A 25,573-nucleotide genomic window follows, 5' to 3' on the forward strand; every position below is an offset into this window, starting at 1 on the left:
CATTATGAGCATGTTTATATTAACAAAACTCCTTTAAAAATGTGAACATGACTACTTATTAAAAATTTCAATAGAAAAATAAAGGCAATATTATGTCTCATTTTATTATTAACAAAACTTACAGCTCACAAATGCACAAAACATTCAATAACAGGCAGAATATTGTCCAAATTGAACTTATTTCTCTTTAAGACATTTCAGATTGTTCATATTTGCTCAGGTTATTCACATCTTTTGTGAAAGAACAGTTTGGAAATGTAAGCATCTTCATGTAATTTTCTTTTTTTTTAATACTAAAAGAGATATAATAATATAGCTTTTAATTTTATGATCAGAACAACTTGACTCAGTGACGCCCTTGACTGTTCAATGTCTTCAGTGTAATTCCATCCCGGACCGGATTGGACCCTTCGGAGGGCTGGTTTTGGACCACGGGCCGTATGTTTAACATCCCTGGATTCAATACGTCAATGCATCAGCTGATAAAGATGAAAAAGTTGCATCTACTTTTAACAAGAAATCAGCTGGTTACCAAAAAGAAAACAAAAATCAGAACTACATGTTTTCAGGAACTGCACGTCTAAGTCAAAGTGAATAATTCATAAATATTTTGATGTAAATAATAAAAATGACTACAAATAGGTTCATCTGTTTTAGACAGTACTATAGTTATCCAATAAAGCATGAGTAAAAAGCAGAAAAGGGAAAATAAATCAAGACAAACATTAAAGTTCCTAAACATGTATAGTGTCAGATGGTTTTTGGGAAAATGTGGAATTACATGAACTTTATGAACATCCTAGAGCAGAGGTTAAACTCATTTACGTTCAGAGGCCACATATGATCTGAACCTGTAAAATAATAACATAAAAACCTATAAATAATGATAACTTTAAATTTTTTACTATATTTTAGAGGGAAAAAAAATAACATTATGAACATGTTTACATCTACAAAACTATCCTTTAAAAATGAATAACATGAACAAAGTAAAATATCTTAGGCAAAACAAGGCCAATTTTAGCAATATTGTGTCTCAGCTTATTATTAACTCAACTTACAGATCTAAAAATGCACAAAACATTTAGTAACAGATATAATATTGTTAAAATTGAACTTATGTCTCTTAAGGCGTGTCAAGTTGTTAATATTTGTTCAGGTTATTCACATTTTTTTGTGAAAGAACAGTTTGTAAATGTAAATATTTTCATGTAATTTCCCTTTTTTTTTGTACACTAAAAAAAAAAGAACAATTTGTAGTTGTCATTATTTATAGGATATCATGTTACTATTTTACTGATCATATTGGTCTGTATGTGGAACCTGAGCTAAAATGTTTTTAACATCCTTGACTGTTAATATCGTCACTGTAATTATTGTGTTTCACAAATTCATCCCATGGACCGGATTGGACCCTTTTGTGGGCCTGTTTGGGACCACGGGCCGCATGTTTCACACCCCTGTCCTGAAGGTAATGTGGTGTTAAATTTCCATCCAAAACAAATAACTGCCCATGATGGATCCACCTTAAAAGCACACACTGGTCTGTTCTCATTGGTTTACACTCACACACATGTTCATGTGTTCCAGACTTTGAAGGTGTTACTGGATTTTATAGACACACAAAACAGATGGATTTGATTTAAAAACAAAACAAAACAAAACAAAAAAAAACATCCAGGCCTTCACACAATCATGAAGAAAACCTGATAAAACTATAAATAGTATCAGAAATTTCTAAATTTTTTTCAAACGTTAACCATCCAAGCAAATAATTCCCCTAAAAAAAAAATGTAGCCCAGAGTAAATAACTAAACAACACTTTTATTCATTTACTTAACCCTTTCCTGCATGAATTATGAGAACATTAATCAAGATTTTTTTTCTTTATTTCTCTTTGGGCATTAAAAAAACAATGCAATAATTTTTTTTTTTTTTTTTTTTTTAATGAAGCTATTTTTCATGGAGTTGCAAAAATGCCCACCAAGCTGGACACCATGTGTTTAATTTTTGAAGCAAAGAAACATGTATTTACTGATACACTGTGTGAAAACTCATTCATTCATTTTCTGAACCCACTTTATCCTCACTAGGGTCACGGGGGTCGCTTGGAGCCTATCGCAGCTACACAGCGGCAAAGGCGGGGTACACCCTGGACATTTCGCCAGTTCATCGCAGGGCTGAACATATAGAGACAAACAATCACTCTCACATTCACACCTATGGGCAATTTAGATTAACCAATTAACCTATTAGTGCATGTCTTTGGATGGTGGGAGGAGCCAGAGTACCCAGAGAGAACCCACGCAGACACGGGGAGAACATGCAAACGCCACACAGAAAGGCCCCACCCCCCGTCGACTGGTGTTGGAATGGAACCCAGGACCTTCTTGCTGTGAGGCACGAGTGCTAACCACTGAACCACCATGTCGCCCTGTGTGAAAACTATGAAATAAAAACATTAAATGCTGCTAATTTGATGTTTTCTCCTATTTTAACATACACTACAAACAAAAAGTTATGGATAATTTTAATTTTTGGGCTATTTTTTTCAGTTGGGATTCTTGCACAACGCTTTTTACTTTTTTGTGTGTGAAGTGAATTGAAACAGATTTTTTTTAATGACCAGACATAGTTTTATTTACAAATGGCAAAAATGAACAAAAAAATGACAAAAAAAAAAAATCCTTCACTTTTTGTTTGTAGTGTACTCTAATACTAGTCATTACTCACTTCATGGACATAATATGCCAAAAAAAAAAAAAACATTTGTTGTTAATTACAGTACAGTAACAAGGAACTGATTTACACTCGTACATGTTAGATCGGGTTTATGAAGAACAGCAAAGTTACAATAATGTTTTCAATGTCAGTGTATGGGATGGTGCATAAGCATCCACTGTGTTGGCTAATATAAGATATGATAAGAGATAAGATATTCCTTTATTGATCCCACAAGGGGGAAATTCACAGTGTTGTCAGCAGCATAAAACATACACATAAATATACACGTAAAACAAACAGTCATATAAATTTGAATGAAAAAGTGTTTAGAAAGGAGAGTGCAAATATGGTTTGATATGATGTAGTGCAATGGTTATAAATTTTATATATATATATATATATATATATATATATATATATATACATACATACATACATACATACATATACATATACATATACATATATATATATATATATATATATATATATATATATATATATATATATATATATATATATATATAATACGGATTTGAATATATACAACATAGATGGAATGGAGGGAGGGTTGTTATTACACCACATATGTGGTGATCTACTGGGAGCAGGACTGATTGTAAGTAAGTAAGTAAATTTTATTTATAGAGCACTTTTCACAGACAGAGTCACAAAGTGCTTTATCAATTCAAATCAGAATCAAATTAAGTTTACAGAGACCCAACAGAATCCTTCAGGAGCAAACACTTGTGATTGGTGACAGTGGCGAGGAAAAACTTCCCTTTAACAGCAGAAACCTCGAGCAGACCCAGACTCCTGAAGGATGGCTGTCTGCCTTGACCAGTTGGGGTTAAAGAGAGAGAGAGAGAGTAAAGGAGGAGAAAAGAGAGAGCGATAGAGATATAGAGAGACTGGGGGGGGGGGGTGACACATGGAGTACGTTATGATGAATACATAGAGTGTAATCAGTTCATGGTGGTCCTGGGTCAGGTGGGAGACTAAAAAGCCTTTTTGAACAGGAGGGTTTTGAGGTGTTTCTTAAAGCTCTCTACAGAGTCCATGGACCGTAGGTGTAGAGGCAGGTCATTCCATAGACGTGGTGCCACAGCTTTAAAAGACCTGTCACCGCGTGTGCTAAAACAGGTCCGTGGAACCATCAGCAGGTGCTGTCCTGAAGACCTCAAGCTACGAGTTGAGCTGTAGGGCTGGATCAGGGAAGCAATGTATGCAGGGGCCTGGCCATGTAGGGCCCGGAAAGTTAGCACAAGAATTTTGAAATGAAGACGATATAGAACAGGAGCCAGTGGAGAGATTTAAGAATGGGAGTGATGTGGGTTCTTCTGTTTGTGCGGGTCAGGAGCCTGGCAGCAGAGTTCTGGACAAACTGTAGACGGGCCAGCTCCTTCTTGTTTAAACATGTAAACAGGCTGTTGCAGTAGTCTAAGCGAGAAGACACAACGAACGATCATCTCAAGCTCATTTATGGACACCATAGATCTGAGTTTGGAGATGTTGCGTAGGTGGAAGAAACAGTTTTTGACTAGGTGTTTGGAGTAGAATTCTAAAGACATGTCCTGGTCAAAGATGACACCCAGATTCCTCAGTTTGGTCTTTACCAAGGAACTCAGGTCTCCAAGGTGATGTTTGATCCCTGGGATTGCACTGTCCGGGGCAATGATGAGGGTCTCAGTTTTGCTGGAGTTCAGCTGGAGGCTGTTATCATTTAGCCACTGCTTCAGCTCTGACAAGCAGTTGTGGAGTCTGACAGCAGAGGGAAGGAAGGACCTGCGGTAGCTCTCCTTCGTACAGCGTGGGTGAAGAAGCCTGTCACTGATGGAGCTTTCCAGGGCTCTTATAGTCTCATGTAGTACAGGGTGGGGAAGCAAAATTTACAATATTTTGAGGCAGGGATTGAAAGACAGTGTATGACCAATTAGTTTATTGAAAGTCATGAGAATTTATTTGCCACAAGAAAATTGACATAATAGAAAATGTTTTTATTCTATGTGTCCTCCTTCTTTCTCAATAACTGCCTTCACACGCTTCCTGAAACTTGCGCAAGTGTTCCTCAAATATTGGGGTGACAACTTCTCCCATTCTTCTTTAATAGTATCTTCCAGACTTTCTCATAATAGTTTTGCTCATAGTCATTCTCTTCTTTCCATTATAAACAGTCTTTATGGACACTCCAACTATTTTTGAAATCTCCTTTGGAGTGCATTCAGCAAATCACACACTCTTTGACGTTTGCTTTCCTGATTACTCATATGGGCAAAAGTTTCTGAAAAGGTATGGATAATAGTGTTAGGTATGATTATGACATCAATATATGTTTGATTTCAAAACAATTAGTAGTGCCTGCTGAGAAAAAACAACTAAATGTTCATTGTAAATTTTGCTTCCCCACCCTGTAGAATATGAAGCTAAAACAACAAAATCCATGAACATACAAGAGAACAGCTGGAGAATAGCTGTCCACTGTAGTGACCACTGTGCATGAAAGGGTTAAAGATAATAATTTTCATAAAAATTATATTAAGGTGTTACATTTTGTCTAAAATCTGGTTTTGTGTGAACACCTCTGACCTTTAGATGGTCTTCATATGAGGTTCCTCCCATTAGAACACTGTGCACCCTGACCTGTGATTGGACGTTTGAGAAGTCATGTGATTTTAATCATTACAGCCTGTGTTAACTCAGGTTTATAGAAAGATATCAGTTTAATGAGAAAATGATTATTTTTGACTACTTTACTCATAATAATAATACATTTAACATAGTCAGCCTCTTCATTCTTCTGGGTAAATTTAATATACATAAAGATAAAATGTCCAAAGCATCCCCATCAATTCATTTATTTTTAATTGAAGTGAAATTTTATTTGGAGTCTCTAAAAGGTATTGAATTTAATTAAAAAATGTTTATCAGCTCTTCACTTTTATTACCTTGAGTGAATTTGTCTGCCACTTCACATTCTAATATTATTTTTTCTTTTCTAACCATATATATATATTTTTTTTTACTTATTGTTGAATCTTCATTTTTAGCCTCTTTATTGTATTTATTTATTGATATTTTGTTTTTATTTGTTTAATTTATTCTTGTTGTCTTTATGCCTTCTTTATTATCAGTTCATAGTTTGTGTCTGATGTTCTGCATATTCTTGTTATATTCATATTCTTTGTATGTTCTATTGCTGAATAATAAATAAATTCTTTGTGGAAAAACAAACAAAACAAAACAAAACAGGTTTATAATTTTCAGACCTCAACCAAATGGATATTACAGTAACTCATATTAACTTCACTTAGTCTGACCGCTTGTTCTTTAATTTAGTCAATAAATAATCGTACATTAAGGATATATTAATATAAATGTTAGGTAGTGTGGATCTAAACCAGTATTTTTTTTTCTTCAAAATTTTATTAACATAATGCCGTATACAAAAAAGATCAACAGCAGTCAACAGTAATAAACATAACATAGAAAACATAATGCTCGAGGTAAGGCAGGAAGAAATTAAATATAAATACATAGATAGGTAAGTAAATTAAATAAATAAATAAATAAAGGTGGAAAAAAAAAATTTACAACTTAAATTCGTTATATAAGGCTTTAGTTTTCACAGCTTTAGAGTTCCTGCAAAAGTTAAGAGTGTCCAAGTAGGATGTTAAGAAGGACTGAAAGACCACACAGTTGGCTTTCTGTTTGGCAAATTTGCTTACATGCATATGAAATTTTGCTAATAACATAATGAGATGAAGAATAAACAGTTTCTTAACAGGCAGATCAGAGGTGTCAAACTCATTTTAGTTCAGGGGCCACATTCACCCTAATATGATCTTAAGGGGGCCAAGTGGACCAGTAAAATAATACCAGTGAAAAAAGTAAAATTACATTATGATAATGTTTACATCTACAACATTTCCTTAAAAATCTGAATAACGTGAACAACTTGAAATGTCTTAAGAAAAACAAGTGCAATTATAACAATATTCTGCCTCAGTTTATCACTTTATCATTTACACATCTGCATTACAACTTACATTACAAATACAAATACACAAAACATTTAGTAGCAGGTATAATATTGATAAAATTGCATTTACTTTTCTCAAGATATTTCATGTTGCTCATATTCCTTCAGGTTATTCACTTTTTTTTTTTTGTAAAAGGATAGTTTGTTAATGTAAACATTTTCATGTAACTTTACCTTTTTATACTATGTTACGGCCCCTGGGGTCCTCTTGGGGGAGCTGTGCATGTCTAGCTTTTGTCTCTTAACAGGCACCTGATGAGGAGATTAGGAACACCTGTGGCGCCCAGAGTTCCTGTCTTCAAATAGTCTGCCTGTAGCTCTGTCATTTGGCTGCTGCGCTCTCTGCTCTCTGCCCTCACAGGTCCTTCGTTTGTCAGCTTTTGGATTGGTTATGTTGTTTTGATGTTTTGTTCTGTTTTGCACTTTTCAACACCCACATCAGCACACGTCCACTCATGCACACTTACACTACTGACATTACTGATGGCTCATTTACATTCTGTAAAATACTTTAGTTTGCTTTTCTCTAATTTGGTTTTATTTGGTCTAATTTGGCTTAATTTGATTTAATAAAATACTCTTGTGTTAAACTTCATTATGGTGTGTTCCCCTTTTTTTGTTGTGGCCTCTGAGCCAAGTCATAACATGGGAGCTCGTCCGGGATTTGAACCCAGGACCTCTTGCAACATTTCCAACATACAACATTTCCTTAAAAGTCTGAATAACGTGAACAACTTGAAATGTCTTAAGAAAAACAAGTGCAGTTTTAACAATATTCTGCCTCAGTTTATCACTTTATCATTTACACATCTGCATTACAACTTACATTACAAATACATCCATCCATCCATCCATTCTCTTCCGCTTATCCGGGGCCGGGTCGCGGGGGTAACAGTCTAAGCAGGGATGCCCAGACTTCTCTCTCCCCAGACACCTCCTCCAGCTCTTCCGGGGGGACCCCGAGGCGTTCCCAGGCCAGCCGAGAGACATAGTCTCTCCAACGTGTCCTGGGTCTTCCCCGAGGTCTCCTCCCGGTGGGACATGCCCGGAACACCTCCCCAGGGAGGCGTCCAGGAGGCATCCGAAACAGATGTCCGAGCCACCTCAGCTGGCCCCTCTCGACGCGGAGGAGCAGCGGCTCTACTCTGAGCTCCTCCCTGGTGACTGAGCTCCTCACCCTATCCCTAAGGGTGCGCCCAGCCACCCGACGGAGGAAACTCATTTCGACCGCTTGTATCTGGGATCTTGTCCTTTCGGTCATGACCCAAAGCTCATGACCATAGGTGAGGGTAGGAACGTAGATTGACCGGTAAATCGAGAGCTTCGCCTCTCGGCTCAGCTCCTTCTTCACCACAACCGACCGGTACAGCGACTGCATCACTGCAGACGCTGCACCGATCCGTCTGTCAATCTCACACTCCATCCTTCCCTAACTCGTGAACAAGACCCCGAGATACTTAAACTCCTCCACTTGGGGCAAAGACTCCCCACCGACCCGGAGAGGGCAAACCACCTTTTTCCGGTCGAGAACCATGGCCTCGGATTTGGAGGTGCTGATCCTCATCCCGCTCGCTTCACACTCGGCTGCAAACCGCCCCAGTGCACGCTGAAGGTCCAGGTTCGATGAGGCCAACAGGACAACATCATCTGCAAAAAGCAGAGATGAAATCCTGTGGTCCCCAAACCGGACCCCCTCCGGCCCTTGGCTGCGCCTAGAAATTCTGTCAAATTACAAATACAAATTTACAAAACATTTAGTAGCAGGTATAATATTGATAAAATTGCATTTACTTTTCTCAAGATATTTCACGTTGCTCATATTCGTTCAGGTTATTCACTTTTTTTTTTTTTTTTTGTAAAAGGATAGTTTGTTAATGTAAACATTTTCATGTAATTTGACCTTTTTATACTAAAACAAAAATAAAATCTGGAGTTGTCATTATTTAGAGGTTATTATGATAGTATTTTTCTGGTCTTACCCAGTTGAGATCTAATTGATCTGTATGTGAAACCTGAATTAAAATGATTTTTACACTATTGATTGTTAATATCTTCAGTGTAATTTTTGAATTTCACCACTTCATCCTACGGGCCAGATTAGACCCTTTGGCGGGCCGGATTTGGCCCCTGGGCCGCATGTTTGACACCTGTGAGGTAGATCATTAACCCTTTCATGCACAGTGGTCACTCCAGTGGACAGTTCTTCTCCAGCTGTTCTATTGTATGTTCATGGGTTTTATTGTTTTAGTTCCATATCAGCCAACACAGTGGACGCTTACGCACCATCCCATAATAATACACTGCAATTCATGCCATTACTGTAACTTTGCTGTTCTTGATAACCCTGATCTGCACTAACATGTTTTAGTGTAAATCAACTGCTAATTGTTATTAGACTGTAATTAACAGGTTTCTGGAACAAATAATTTTTTTTTTTTTTTTTTTTTTTGCATATCCACCTGAAACCCAGCAAATGCATTATGTCCTCTATAGGGGACAAAAGTTTGAGAGTTTTACTTTAAAAATGCTGTGCATTGCAAAGGACATTCCATTAAAAAATCAATCAATCAATAAAAATAATTTTAAAAATGTATCTGAAAAAACTGTTGCATTATGCAGTTTCCAATCAAGACAATTTTTTAAATGTAAAACAGCTGAAACTGTCATACTCCTGGGTCTCAGGAGAATATTATCTACACGAAATGAGTAATAACTAATATTGGAGTATGAGAAGATGTGAGAAAACAGTAGCAATTTAGCAATTAGCAGCATTAAAAATGTTTATATTTCATAGTTTTCACACAGTATATCACTTTCTGATGATGACTTTTAACCCTTTCATGCATAGTGGTCACTACAGTGGACAGTTTATTCTACAGCTGATCTCTTGTATATTCATGGGTTTTGTTTTGTTTTTTTCCAACTATATTTATTGAACATTTTCAATGAACACAACAGACATTATATCAATTCGTAACAGTCAATGCACAATCAAGAATTACATATCTGACTGTCAACACCCATCCCTTCCCACCCACCCAACCCACAGGCCAAAAATAAACAAACAAACAAACAAACAAAAAATAAGGAAAAACATGGAAGAAAATCAAAAACAGAAACCATAAATAATGATAAAGGAACTCAAATCGTAAAAAAAAAAAAAAAAAAAGATAGTATAGTACACAGAAATAAGAGAAGAAAGGAAAAGAATTCATGGGTTTTGTTTGTTTTAATTCCACATCAGCCAACACAGTGGACGCTTATACATCATCCCATACTCTGCAGTTCATACTGTTACTGTAACTTTGCTGTTGTTGATAAACCTGATCTGCAGTAACATGTTTCAGTATAAATCAATTATTTGTTTAAAAAAAAAAAAGTTTTTTTTTTTGTTTTTTTTTTGCATATTATCTTTATGAAAAGCGTAATAACCAGCATTAGAATATGTTAAAATGTGAGAAAACATCAGATTTTATTTCATTGTTTTCATATCACTTTCTGATATTGGGTTTTAAACACATTTCTTTACTTCAAAAAATAAATGCACGGACATTTTTGTAACTCCATGAAAAAAAAAAAAAAAAACTTAATCACATTGTTTTTTTCATGCCTATGGAGGAATAAAAGCATTCAAGCAAAAAATCTTAACTAAGGTTCTCATAATTAATGCATGAAAGGGTTAAATACGTGTTTCTTTGCTTCAAAAATTAAATGCATGTTGTCCAGTTGAGTGAACATTTTTGTAACTGCATGAAAAATAGGTTTATAAAAGAAAAAAAAAATCATTTGCATTGTTTTTTTCATGCCTAAAGAGGAATAAAAACACTCAAGAAAAAAAAATTGACTAAGGTTCTGATTATTCATGCATGAAAGGGTTAATAAAGAAACCAAATAAAATATATTCAATTTTGAAGTTTAGAGAAATATCCAGTTTTCTATTAAAAAAAAAAAAAAAAAAAAAAAGACTGATATCACACCAAAAAATCTGGATCTAAACCAGTAAGTCCCAGTTTGATGCTGGTTTTGCTGGGATTTCTGACTCTTCATCGTCGACACAATAACCCGGTGTCTTCCCATCGGCGGCTCAACAGCGCCCCCTGTGCCTCTGCGGACGGTGGTGGAACTGCAGCTGTGGTCTGGAGGATGTGTTGCAGATAAACTGGTGTCTGAGCCGCTGCTGTTCTTCAACTCGACATCACCGCAGTGTGAAGGCGAATCAGGCTTCCTCTGGTCGCTCCGGATCCGGCTCAGGTTGGTTCTGTTCCCCCTCTGATGAACCCGTCGACCATTTCACACCGAGACCACCGCAGCTGCTGCACAAAACACCGACATCTTGGCTGTTTAGGCTGATAAAAAAAACAAAAACAAAACACAGACACACAGACACAAAAGTCCACGGATTTACACCGAGAATCCTTCCTCCTGCACCGGTTTGGGTCGTTTAGGTTCGGATCTCTCCTGCAGACAGCATCCGGTGAGTGATGATGATGATGATGATGATGAAGAGTGGGTTAAAAGTTCGTGCATGGATTCCTGCAGATGTGCACTGATCTGGGATTTGTTTGTGTCTGCATCAGAGGTGGAGACATGGCAGAGCATCTGTCCCAGAGTGAGCTGGACTACCCCTTCAAACTTCTGGAGTATTTCAACGGCTTCAGGGTCTCAAAGGTCTGATATTTGTTTTGTTTTGTTTTGTTTTGTTTTGTTTTTTACTCATTTCTTCTTCTTGTGTTTGATTTGATTTGATTTATTTATTTATTTTGAACATGCAAAGAAACAAAATTAACCCTTTCATACACAGTGGTCACTCCAGTGGACAGTTCTTCTCCAGCTGTTCTCTTGTATATTCATGGGTTTTGTTGTTTTAGTTCCATATCAGCCATCACAGTGGACACTATGTTTATGTTTATGCTTTTGGCAGACACTTTTTTTCCAAAGCGACTTACAGGGGAAAACCAATCAAATCACTCAATCAATCAAATTTTATTTATATAGCGCCAGATCACAACAAAAAAGTTATCTCATGACATTTTATATATAGAGTTGGTCAAAACCAGACTCTAAGCCAGTTTACAGAAACCCAACAGAATCCTCCAGGAGCAAACACTTGTGACTGGAGACAGTGGAAGGAAAAACTTCCCTCTAACAGCAGAAACCTGGAGCAGACCCAGACTCCTGGAGGATGGACGACTGACAGGACCAGTTGGGGTTAAAGAGAGAGGGTAAAGAAAGAGAAAAAGAGAGAGCGATAGACATAGAGACTGGGGGAGTAGGGGGAGACACATGGAGGCAGTTGAGGATAAGTGAGTGATGATGATGAAGGCAGGAGAGAGGCAGGACCACCGCAGCAGGTCCAGAGATGATCCTGGGAAAATCTGTGATGATCCTGGGAAAAACCTTATTAAAATATTTAAAATGGAATGTCTGACAGTGCTAGGACAGGAGGTGCCCTTGGAAGAGTTGGGTCTTCAGGAGCTTCTTGAAGATAGGCAGGGACGCCTCTGTTCTCGTAGTACTCGGTAGAAAGTTCCACCAACGTGGAACGACCCATGAAAAGAGCCTGGATTGTCTTGTACAAGGTCTGGGGATCACCAGACTACGTTCCCCAGACGAGCAGAGTGGTCATGGGGCAACATAATGTTTTATCAGTGCACCTAAGTAGGTAGGAGCAGACCCACACTAATGCACCATCCCATAATAATACACTGACATTGAGACCATTAGTGTAACTTTGCTGACCTTGATAAACCTGATCTGAAATAACATGTTTGAGTGTAAATCAATTGCTAATGGCTATCAGTCTGTAATCAACTTTTTTGTTTGTTTGTTTGTTGTTTTTTACAATTTTTTTTTTTTTTGTTTTTTTGCATATTATCTCCATGAAGTAAATAGTAACTAGTATTAGAGTATGTTAAAATGTGAGAAAACATCAGATTAGCAGCATTAAAAATGTTTTTATTTCATAGTTTTCACACAGTACATCAGTAAATACATGTTTCTTTGCTTCAAAAATTAAACACATGGTGTCCAGCTGAGTGGATATTTGGATATTTCTGCAACTCTATGAAAAATAGGTTCATAAAAAAATTTCAACTCAATTGTTTTTTTGTTTTTTTTTTCATGCCTAAAGAGGAATAAAAACACTCAGGGAAAAAATCATGCATGAAAGGGTTAAACAAAACAAAATTAAACAAAATAACATTTAAATGGACAGAATCTATCTTCAAGCACATACTAGTCTGAATTTTGCATGGTCGAAAAGAAGTAGAAAGAAGTATGAACTCATTTAATCCTACCCCTCAGTGCTTTTACACCTTTATCATTAACTTAATACAAGAATCAAGCAATACTATTTTCCTAATTTTAGCATCGAACCACAACAAATACATAATGCAATAACTGAATTATACATAACGATATGTTCATGGTAGTACAGTCATACAAACAGACTCAACAATTCAACCATTTTCTTCAATAATTCCAGCAGATTTATCAGTACATCATCCCTAAACAAACAGGCCTCAGTGTCATTATTAAATACTGGACCTCTCAAGAATCAAGTCTTTATATCTTTTTTTAAAATGACTTATGTTTGATATTTGTTTTATCTCCACACACAATTTGTTCCACAGTTTTACTCCTCACATGATAATACAGAAACTTTTTAACGTAGTGCATACTTTGAGTCTAATCATAGCCTCCCTCTCTTTAACAAAGCATTTCTTGAATATTGCCCGGCAGTAAGTTATTCTTTGCTTTACACATTATTTGAATAGCTTTGAATTCCACAAGGTCAATGAGTTGTAAAGTTTTAGATTGTAAAAATAGTGGATTTGTGTGTTCACGAAAACCAACATTGTGAACGATTCTTATTGCTCTTTTTTGCAGTAGAAAAAGTCTGTGTAATGAACCTGTATATGTATTTCCCCATACTTGTTTGTCAAAAGCCTGATGCAGTCGGTGATGTCAGGTTCATCTGTGGGTCAAAGGTCAAAGGTCAGATGTCCACATGTGTCCGTCCCTTCAGGTGATCTTCTCAGCCTGTGAACTGGGAGTGTTCGACCTGCTGCTGAAGTCTCAGGAGGCCCTCAGCGCCCGACACGTGGCCTCTGAACTGGGAACCAGTGTGGACGGCATGGAGAGGCTACTGGACGCACTGGTGGGCATCGAGATCCTGGAGGTGGAGACCACGGATGGGACAGGTGAGGAGGAGGAGGAAGGGGCTGGACCACTGGACTAGTCCACTAGACCCAAAGATCTTCACCTCATTTAATAATAATAATAATAATAATAATAATAATAATAATAATAATAACCAGGTAAAATTTACTTAGGGGGTCAAATGAGTGGCCATATTTGTCCCAAAAAAAAAAGTTGTCAGAAATGCATAGAACTGTGTTGAAATAATGCTCATACATTTGTGCACAGACGACTGATATTATTTGACAGTGGAAGCTCTATTTTCAGAAATATTGGATTTTGAATAGCACGTGTATGTGAAAACTTTTGCTGGTGGACGGACGTGACATTACCCATGATGCTCTGGTCAGTACCAGTACTTTATTAGTAATAAACTTATAGACTTACTATTGCTAATTCTCCTCTTATTCATAAATGTTAGTATTGTGGATCTAAAACAATAACAGCTGACACAAAAACACTAAATGTGTCAGTGGACGGATGTGACATGGTTGTTACAGATCCCATCATACTGATGCTCGGCAGCCATGTCACCGTTTACACTAATGATCCCTGTGCAAAAACTAGGATCAGAATTATTTATTGTATAGTTTATCATCATACTAAAGAGTAAATAACAATATAGAATTGTTATTTCTTTATAAAAATGCTTATTATTAGAAAACTGTTGATTTACAAAGTGGCGTGTGACATTCTTAATGTATGTATTGGCGTAACATAAACAGGATGGATTAGCGCCATACTCCATATTGAAGCTGTAAAAATAAAACGTGATATGTAGGATAGAATCTTGTTAGAAAAACTGGGGAATCTAAAAGAATAGAATATTTGTTTTTCAGGTAAATTCAGGTAAAATATAACTTGGCCATTTGTGACATGAAAATATAACATTAATTGTGATGAAATTGGACATTTTTGAGCTGAAAACATAGTTCATATGACCATCAACATGTTGAACAGAACTGAAATCCTGTACATTTGCAGAACTTGCATTTACCAACACAAAGTTCCTTTGGGGATTCACTTATATTGATTTCTTATGCACAAAGACAGAAATAAGACCTCTAAGCAAATTTTAGCTGAAATACATTTTATTTATAATGCACTTTACATTTTTAGCTAAAAACCTCAAAGTGCTACACGCACAGTACAATAAATACGATTAAAAGGGAAGTTAAGAAACAGAAAGCAAGTAAGACAGATAAAAAACAGTTAAAACAGGTAAAGCATGTATGGGAATTGAAGGAAAAACCTGAAGAAACCAGTGAAGAAACTTAACAAGTGCGGATGTTTTCACATGTCAACAGCAGGATTAGTTCAAAGATGTGATTTGGACATAATTTAGGTGTGTTTAGTAAGATTTTAACACATTTAACACTTGAAACCCTCCAAAACAGCAGCTTAATTTATTTATCATTCACTTATTTATGGGAAAAAATATATTATATACAATTTCAATCAAGTTTTTAGTGATTTATTAGATTTCAAAACATGTATGATGACAATCTTTTAACCTCCTGAAACCCAACAATTCATTTTTGTCCAGTTTCACAGCTTTACTTTAAAATAAAATGCTGTCCACTGCAAAGGACATTGCATAAAAAATATAAAAATGTATCTTAAAACTGTTGCATCATGCTGTTTCCAATCAAGGCAATTATTTAACTTAAAAAGCCAAAACTTTTACTTTCAGGAGGTTAAGATACAAAACTTCCCCAAGTGTTTGTTTTGGTTATTTTTGTGTCTGTTTGAGGAATCATGGGATATGGAGTCAAAGCCCAATCGATAAAGTTAAAAGTTAAAGATAAAGAGAGTTTTATTTCCACTTACACTGGTACATTTTCAGAACAAGGACATTTGAATTTCTGTTGCGTTACTCAAGTTTAAGGTAAAAAAAGAAAAAAGAAAGAAATGTCTCGCACTTTTGAAAAAGAAACACAGTTTGAATACACATAAATAAAGGTAAGAAGATACTAAATATACACACACAGGAGTTATACAAATATTTGAATGATGTTTAAAGTAACATAATGTATGAATATCGCACCTTAAGCATGAATTTCACCCTGAGGAACAAATATATTTAGTGTCCATTTCACATAGTGGTGTTGGTCGATCTATGTTGTGACCGAAAAGACAAGGTTGCGGATCCAAGCGATGGAAGTGAGTTTTCTTCGCAGGGTGGCTGGGTTCTCCCTTAGAGATAAAGTGAGAAGTTCAGCCATCTGGGAGGGGCTAGAGTAGAACCGCTGCCTCTCCATTTCTACAGAAGCCAGCTGAGGGGGTTTGGGTATCTGGGCAGGATGCCTCCAGGACCCCTCCCTGGTGAGGTGTTCCAGGCATGTCCAACCAGGAGGAGACCCCAGGGCAGACCCAGGACACACTGGAGGGATTACATCTCTAAGATGGCCTGGGAACGCCTTGGAATCCCCCCCCCCCGGAGGAACTAGTAGAGGTGGCTGAGGAGAGGGAAGTCTGGGCCTCTGTAGTCAGGCTGATGCCCCCACGACCTGGATAAAGCGGAAGAAGATGGGTGGGTGGGTGATGGATGGATGATGGGGGATGGATGGATGGATGGATGGATGGATGGATGAGTGATGGATGGATGGATGGATGGATGGATGGATGGATGATGGGTGATGGATGGATGGATGGATGGATGATGGGGGATGGATGGGTGGGTGGATGGGTGGATGGATGGGTGGATGGATGGGGGATGGATGGATATGATGATGATGATGAGGAGGAGGAGGAGGAGGGATGTATTCCTAAAGTGCTGAACAGCTGCAGACAGTCCAACTCCACACATCCATAAACTCAGACAGTGAACCTCACTATGAGTGTAAATACAACATATTGAACTAGATTAGAACACCTGACCTGAAAAATATATCAAATAAATTAGGATTAAATTAAAAACAACTGAGCTAAAACCTGGAGAGCTGGAGAGTCGGCTTGTGACCGATGGGTCATCAGTTCGATTTCGTGAAACAGGCAGAAAGTTTTGGCTAATGTGCCCTTGAGCAAGGCACTTAACCCCCATTTCCTCCCCAGGTGCCTGATATGATGAGCCCTCTGCTCCTAGTCAGCAGTATGGGATGCATGTATGCATGATCTAGTGATGGGTTACAGGCACAAGCCTAATGTCAGTGTGGTGCATGTTAACATGTGTGAACCTACTGAGAAATAAAGATTCTTCTTCTTCTGATTTTTCTTCTAATTTTTCTTCTTCTCCTTCTTCTAATCCTTCTTCTCCTTCTTCTTCTCCTTCTTCTCCTTCTTCTTCTTCTTCTAATTCACAGGTGTCAAACATGCGGCCCGAGGGCCAAATCCGGCCCGCCAAAGGGTTTAGTCTGGCCCTTTGGAATAATATGTGAAATGCAAAAATTACACTAAGATATTAACAATCCTTTTAGTTCAGGTTCCACATTCAGATCAATATGATCTAAAGTGGGTTGGATCACCAAAATACTATGGTAATAACCTATAAATACTCATAACTCCAAATTTTTCTCTTTGTAAATGTAAACATTTTCATGTATCTACACTTAAACAAAGTATAATTTCGCAAAAACTGTGAGTAACCTGAACAAATATGAACAACCTGAAATGTCTTAAGAGAAGTAAGTGCAATTTTAACAATATTATGTCTGTAAATGATAAACTGAGGCATAATATTGTTAAAATTGCTCTTATTTTTTCAGTTTGTTCATGTTATTCACATTGTTTTAAAGGATAGTTTGTAGATGTAAACATTTTCATAATGTAATTTTACTTTTTTCACACTAAAACATAGAGGAAAGTTTGGAGTTGACATTATTTATATATTATTATGTTATTATTTTACTGGTTTGGCTCACTTCAGATCAAATTTAGCTGAATGTGGCCCCTGAACTAAAATGAGTTTGACACCCCTGTTCTAATTCTTCTTCTTCTTCTACTCAACGAGGACAGTAAAGTTCTTTTGTTTTCCTGTGTTTCCAGCTCTTTACAGCAGCACCGACGTGGCCAACCTTTACCTCGCCAAAGGCAGTGCCAAGTCCCTCCACGACATGATCATCTACCAGTCCCAGACCATCTACCCACTGTGGAACAACCTGATGCACGCCGTCAGGTGAGTGGGTGAAGTGGACAGCAGTCACACCATTAACCCTTTAAAGGACACTCATACAAATACTCTGAAATTCAACCTTAGTGTGTTATTGGAGGACTAAACAAGACTTTATTACTTTTGTGAAATTGAAAAAAAATGTTACTGTCATGTAGAAAATCAAGACCAGTAAAGTTACCATATTTGGTTCCTTGCCTGCATGTACCTATAAATGAATACATAAATCCAAGAGGTATATTTGTAAAAAAAAAACACAAGAAAAACACATGTAAGGTGAAAGGAACATGTATTTTACAACATTAGACCAACCTGCGTGCTGCTCCAGACCCCTGTCCACATCCACATGATCCCTTTGAACATCATTCCTTACATTAGTACCATTACTGCATGGTACCAAACAAAGCAGGTCCACTCACTGTTCATGCAGAGGTGGACCTTACAGACCCTGGAGACCACATTGGACCTGAGATTGTTCACTGTCATTGTCATTGTCATTGTCACTGTCTTGTAATGTGTGTGGAAATTACCAAAAATAGTCACTTGCCAGATAAAGGGTTTTAAAGTGAAAACAGCGGAAAGGAGCAGGTTTAGTTTATTTCCTCCAGAGTTTGTCTCCATTTAAGAAATGTCTGCTAGTGTAAAAACTCACTGGAGGAAAAAAATCAGTTGCATTTCGTGTTAAATATGAATAATTTTCGAACTGGCAACTCGTGCAGGGTTTACCTGACCTTCATCCATAGGTAGCTGGGATAGGCTCTAGCTCCTGCAACCCTGGTGAGGATAAAGCAGGTTCAGAAGATGAAAGAATGAATGAATGGATGAATGAATGATCATTTTTCCATTTTCCACGATGCAGGGAGGGGAAGAACCAGAATGAAAAGACCTTCGGCCTTTCCTCCGATGAGGTTTTCCAGGCTATTTACAGGTTAGTGCTGATGTTTATTCACATTTAGCACATTTATTTCATCAACTGTAGCTGAAAATATACATTAACCCATAAAGACCCAGAGCTACTTTTGTGTCATTATACTTTCCTTTTTTTCTTTTGTGCAGACAAGGTGTAGTTTTTAGATGTTACCTGCTTGACAGTTTGGACTGTGACTCCAGTCTTCCTCAGAAGCATCATCCGACGTCAGCAGCACATCGGATGATGCTTCTGAGGAAGACTGGAGTCACAGTCCAAACTGTCAAGCAGGTAACATCTAAAACTACACCTTGTCTGAACAAAATAAAAAAGAAAAGTATAATTACATAAACAGAAGACAAAATGAATGTCATTAGCCTTACTTTTGTGTCAGTTCCCAAATTAATTTTTCTCCGTATTTAACCTTTCCTAAGCAATGTATCTCCATTTATTATAATATTATCTTCTGTATTTTGCATTTTTTCAGTGAAAATCATGTATTTTCCTATATTTAATTCACTGATCTTGTAGATGTTCATAAAAGCTCAGATTAAAGTTGATGGTTATTATATCAGAAACAGAGAAAACTGAAAAAAGGGACTTTTGCAGCAAAGATATCATTAACTGATCATAAACCTAGTGTGTCCATCCACTGTCATTGATCCAACTCCATGGGTTTTACTGGTGAATCAATGTTGTAGAAGATGACGGTGTTTCCATGGTAACTGCAGAGCCTCTGAAAGTCCAAATGGGTCATATCTGATGTCCATGAAAAGCTGATAAACTGTATTTTACACCAATTATTTCCATGTATTGATAGGATTAGTGGATCAACAGGTATTAAACAGTTTAGATCAATAGATGGTTTTTGTTCAATGGTGGATGTTTGGGTCTTTAGGGGTTTAATCTACATGATTAAATGATAAATAATTGAAATTACTAATGATTTTATCACTGTAGTTTTAATTTTCTGTGTTTGTAAAATAACCGACAGATCTGAGGAGGAGATGCTGAAGTTCATGGGCTTGATGAACTCCTCGTGGACTCTTGACGGACACGACATTGTGACGGCGTTTAACCTCTCTGGGTTCCAAACGATTGTCGACCTCGGAGGTGAGATGATTAATACAAGAACCGTCCAGTGGAAAAACAGGTTTTATCCAGATATTGTTTTCAGTCTGAATTATATTCAGTTTAGATCCTCAAGGAGAAAGAAAGAAAGAAAGAAAGAAAGAGAAAGAAAGAAAGAAAGAAAGAAAGAGAAAGAAAGAAAGAAAGTGTTCCACAGCCATTTGACTTTTATCTATAAGTCACTTTTCAAGCAGGTTGAAGCTCTTTATTTGTGAGAACTTGAACTTTTTCTGTTTTATCTAAAAAAGAAAAATGTGTATATTTGAAGACATGTTCTGCCAAAGAGAATTATAATCAAACTTTTTCACTATCACTATCATACTGATTCAGATTTAGATTTCATTTGTCATTTAAACATTACATCATAGATACAAAAACGAAATTATGCTGCATTTGTCTCAATAAAAACACATAAAACACTAGTAAACAGAATCAAATAATCAGTAGAAAAAAAAATATAAATATTCATAAATAAATAATGTGCATAATAAAATCTGTGATAAAAACTAGGCCAGTTGCCTTTTATTTTGCTTAATTGCACTGATATTTGTACAAAATATTGTTCAGAGAGAGTGTTATTGGTATATTTATTAAATGAATTATAATCATTAATGAATTATAAACAAAATCATCAGTTGAATCTGTCATTTCATTCTGAAATGTTCATCTAAAATCAGTCAGAGCCATTGTTTTTTTGTTTGTTTGTTTTTTTTTTTCAATTAACCTTTATTTCACCAGGGAAATAAATATTCTAAAATTTAATTTATAATTATAAAAATAACTATTAAAAAATATGTAAATATAAAATGTTCTTCCGGAATTTCCATCAGAAACATACTATACTGGCAAATTGTAACTGCATTAGTCACATTTACAGTATTTTTAGTCCCAGTAACGGAAACATTTATTTATTTTTTTCATTTGGAAATATTTTATTTGTTTAATTATTATTTATTCATGACACAACAGCTTTATAAATACACTTTTGTTGTGTCTTCTCATTTAGACCTGTGTTTAATCATTTGGAAATCAATAGTCTAGATGAAAATATTGAAATTTAACAGAAACTAAAGCAGTTTGATTGAATACAAACACAAAAACAGAAAAAAACAAACCTAAATATATACATAAATATAATATATATACTGTATATATAGTTCTCTCAGAGCATGTTCAGCCCTTTTGTCTCCTTTGACTCTTTTACACTGAGTAAAGTGAGGACCTATTGTTCGTGTGCTGTATGTGAATAATTCCCAGGATGCACTGGTGCTCTGGCCCGTGAGATGGCCAAGGCATACCCGTCTTCCTCCGTCGTAGTGTTTGACCTGCCCGACGTTGTAGAAGCAGCTCAGAAACATTTCTGTCAGGAGAGCGACAGCGTTGTGTTTCAGAGCGGTAAGAAATGTCCAGTTACCGTTAAACATCAGGAGGATCAGAGTCCAGTTTTAACAGGAGCGTCATCTGGTTCTGGTTCTGGTTTGTCTGTAGGAGACTTCTTCAGTGGTGAAATCCCTCCTGCTGACCTCTACGTTTTAGCCAGAATCATCCATGACTGGCCTGAAGAGAAGTGTCTGGTGCTGCTGAAGAAGATCTACGACATCTGCAAACCAGGTCAGACTGAAGGAGCTGTATGAGGAATTATACAGTTGTGGAAAAAATTATTAGACCACCCCTTGTTTTCTTCAATTTCTTGTTCATTTTAATGCCTAGTACAACTAAAGATACATTTGTTTGGACAAATATAATGATAACAACAAAAATAGCTCATAGTAGTTTAATTTCAGAGCTGATATCTATCCATTTGCCATGTTTTCCTGATAATAACCAAAATCACTTCAGTTCTTACGTCATTATCTATGGCATTGTACTGACAAAAACAGTGCTTTTAGACATTCCATGTTTTCTTTTCTGTCTGTTTTAGTCACATGATACACACAGGAGTTAGTACTTCATTTCATAACTATTGTTTTTGATGATTTTTGATGGTCTAATAATTTTTCCTGCGACAGTGTTTTTAAAACATCCAAAGGTCCGATCCGGCCCACAGGATGAATTTGCAAAGTGCAGAAATATGGATGGATGGATGGATGGATGGATGGATGGATGGATGGATGGATGGATGGATGGATGGATAGATAGATAGATAGATAGATAGATAGATAGATAGATAGATAGATAGATAGATAGATAGATAGATAGATAGATAGATAGATAGATAGATAGATAGATAGATAGATAGATAGAGAACCTGTTTTGAATTCTGGTGTGTGCTACGGACTTCTTAGCCATATGTCGCCCTTGTCACAGATCTTGATCTCAATGGGAATTTATCTGGTTAGATAAAGGTAAAAAACAAAACAAAAAAAACCCAAAAAACATAAATTACATTTATTTAAAATATGCAGAAAAACTGTATTTGTTGCTTTCTGTTTGTGTAATATTATTATTAATGTTATAAAAGGGAAGTGGGTTCTCTCTGTCAGTTTGTCATACTTATGTATTTTTGGTCAAGGAGCAGACTAGCGGAAAACGGAAAGTTGATAGGACCAATATTTTGGGAGATATTAGTAATTTTGGAATACATTGGCCTTACAAATGCCCAGAATCATAGAATCATCATTGAAGTGGGTTACCTAGCAACAGATAAACTATAGGGCCACATTGTCATGGTGTCAGACTTCATGTGCAGAAACAGACATGCGAACTGAGAGGTTATTCAATTGAAAATACCAAAGGAATTTACCAAGAAAGTAAAGGAATGAACTGGATCAGATTCAGAAAACTTTATTTATCCCATACAAGCAATTCATCTGCAGCTTACCACAGACATCAGTCAACTTTTAAAGTGCAATGTGACAAACATGAATCAGTATACAAATACAAGACAAGATAGGTCATTGAAAGTATCGGAGGGTCTAGAACCCATGGTTCCTCATGGGTCAATGCACTAATTTCTTTATTGGCTGATTTATTACGTTCTTCTTTTAGCTGTTTTGTTAAGTTGAATGTGGAAAATGGAGGTTATTCAGCAAGAAATTTACATACTGAATGAACAGGAGTGGTGCAGGTGCAGTGGTTAGCACTGTCCCTTCGCAATAAGAAGGTCCTGGATTCAACACCAAGACCTTTCTGTGTGGAGTTTGTATGTTCTCTCCGGGTATTCTGGTGTCCTTGATCCATCGTCTTTATATATTTATAAGATATTTTAAACAAAGTCAACCATTTGTAGACTCTAACCCTAACTCAGGTGTTGGCAGTAGTTAATTTTCTTATGGGGCCACATGAGGAACTTTGACAGTTGTTAAGGGCTAGACCAATACTCCTGCAGTTCTGCTCAATATATATCTGTATAAAAACAGTAAATGAAACAATACAATGATACAATGAAATGTGGAGCACAGAATACAACTATTTGATGAATATTCACAAAAACAATTTTGAAAATGTGCAAAGTAACTTTACATGAAAAACAATAAATGCCTCCCGCTTCCTTTGTTTGTGTATCTCAGGTTTTTTTTTTGGTTTTTTTTTGTGTTGTTTTGTTTTGTTTTACCTCTGACTTCACTGAAAAAATACTTAGAACTCTACGTCTTGTTAAATTCTCTGCATTCTGAATCAGTCTTTCTGTTTTTGGCGTTCGCTGACATCTTCAAGGGCTGAAACTGACAAACAAACCAATCAGTATATAAGCCTTATGCTAAGTACGGAAAGTATGTGTGAAAAAACATTAATTTAGCAGCTCCTTCAAAATAAAAGCACTGCTGTTGTATTGGTTGCATCTATTACAATGATCTATATTTGCATTGACTTTTAATTTGCCAATGACCTCATGGGGGCAAGTCAGGGTCAGCCATGTACAATGCCCAGGTCTGACCTAACTGAAGTGTTGCTTTTGCGTCTTCTGTGGTGTGTGTTTATCCAGGCGGCGGCGTGCTGCTGGTGGAGGCCATGTTGTTTGAGAACAAACGAGGTCCGGTCATGGCTCAGATCTTCTCCCTCAACATGCTGGTCCAGACTGAGGGCAGGGAGCGCCCCCCATCCGACTACACCCATATGTTCAACAAGACCGGCTTCCACAACGTCCAGGTCTGCAGGACAGGGAAGTCCTACGACGCCATCCTCGCCATCAGATGAACCGTACGATCCTGCAAAAACCTCTGAAACTGATGACGGATATTTGAAGAAGAGCCTTGGAAACGCTTGGATGTGGATCAGAGTTGGTGTCGTTTTCGTGCGTATGGATCTCCACCTTCTGCCCTGCTCAACCCTGGTGATATTTACACCGATTTCATAAGAGCCGAGTTGTTTTTAGGATTTGTACTGTTGCAGACATTATTGGACCGAGGTTGCGCTCATGCCTCTGTAAATAAAACAGTAGGTAGGAAATCAAAAGGCCTTATAGTCGACAGCCGGATCATTCAGAACAAACTCCACAGATTAGTGCCAAAAACAACAAACCCTAGGGCAAAGAAAAAAACACAAGGATGTGCTCCGAGTCAGGAAATTCTACCAACATTCTTAGGATTATGAGCATCTTCTGCGAATTTCCCCATAAATGTAACATTCGATCCTAAAGTAAAAGTTAAAGCAGAGCTGTTAAAGTGTAAAGCAGCTTCAAGAGAGTTGGAAAAAGTGGGTTAAGACTCTAAAGAATCACTTTATTAAATGAAATAATAAATACAGTAGTTTCTAATCTGCAGTACAGCTCCTAGTGGACATGATTAAAATAGTTTTACACAATATGCAACTTATAATAACAGTAATATGCAATTTTCCTCCTGCTTTTTAACAGGCTTTTCCCATCATACTTGAAAAACCCATTAACTTTAACCCATAAACACCCAGTGCTACATTTGTGGCAGTTCCCAAATGAGTTTTTCCTCTCTATTTAACCTTTCTGAAGTGATTTATCCTCATCTATTATTATATTATCCTCTATATTTTGCATTTTTCACTGTAAATCATGTATTTTCCTATATTTAATTTCTTATATTTGACCCATAAAGACCCAAACATTCACAATCTACCAAAATCATCTACTGATATTCCCTGTTGATCCATTAATCCATGTAAATAGTTGGTGTAAAATACAGGTTTTTATCTTTTCATGGTCATCAGATATGACCCATTTGGACGTTCAGAGGCTCCGTAGTTACCGTGGAAACACCATCATCTTCTACAACATTGATTCACCAGTAAAACTCATGGAGTTGGATCAATGACAGTGGATGGACACACTGAGTTTATGTTCAGTTAATGAGAGATTTTGCTTTAAAAAAAAAAAGTCACTTTTTCTTTAGTTTTCTCTATTTTTGATAGTTATCCTCAACTTTACTCTGAGCTTTTATGAACATCTACATGATTTGTAAATTAAATGTTGGAAAATACCTGATTTTCACTGAAAAAAACAAAAAACAAAACACAAAATGCAGAAGATAGTATTAAAATAAATGATGATAAACCA

The 25,573-nt window shown here is 36.6% G+C and overlaps 1 protein-coding gene across 1 annotated transcript; it reads left to right on the forward strand.

The window, feature by feature from the left end:
• The first annotated feature begins 10,867 nt into the window (after positions 1-10,867).
• asmt2 (acetylserotonin O-methyltransferase 2) lies at positions 10,868-25,010 on the forward strand. Its single transcript, XM_030127714.1, has 9 exons — positions 10,868-11,237; positions 11,341-11,431; positions 13,791-13,965; positions 17,948-18,077; positions 18,931-18,999; positions 19,973-20,091; positions 21,367-21,504; positions 21,598-21,720; positions 24,032-25,010. The coding sequence occupies exons 2-9, from the start codon at positions 11,351-11,353 to the stop codon at positions 24,241-24,243; spliced, it is 1,047 nt and encodes a 348-aa protein (XP_029983574.1). The 5' UTR covers positions 10,868-11,237; positions 11,341-11,350; the 3' UTR covers positions 24,244-25,010.
• Positions 25,011-25,573: the final 563 nt, after the last annotated feature.

The sequence above is a fragment of the Sphaeramia orbicularis genome, chromosome 22 (genome assembly GCF_902148855.1).
Source record: "Sphaeramia orbicularis chromosome 22, fSphaOr1.1, whole genome shotgun sequence".
In the NCBI taxonomy this organism is placed as follows: Eukaryota; Metazoa; Chordata; class Actinopteri; order Kurtiformes; family Apogonidae; genus Sphaeramia; species Sphaeramia orbicularis.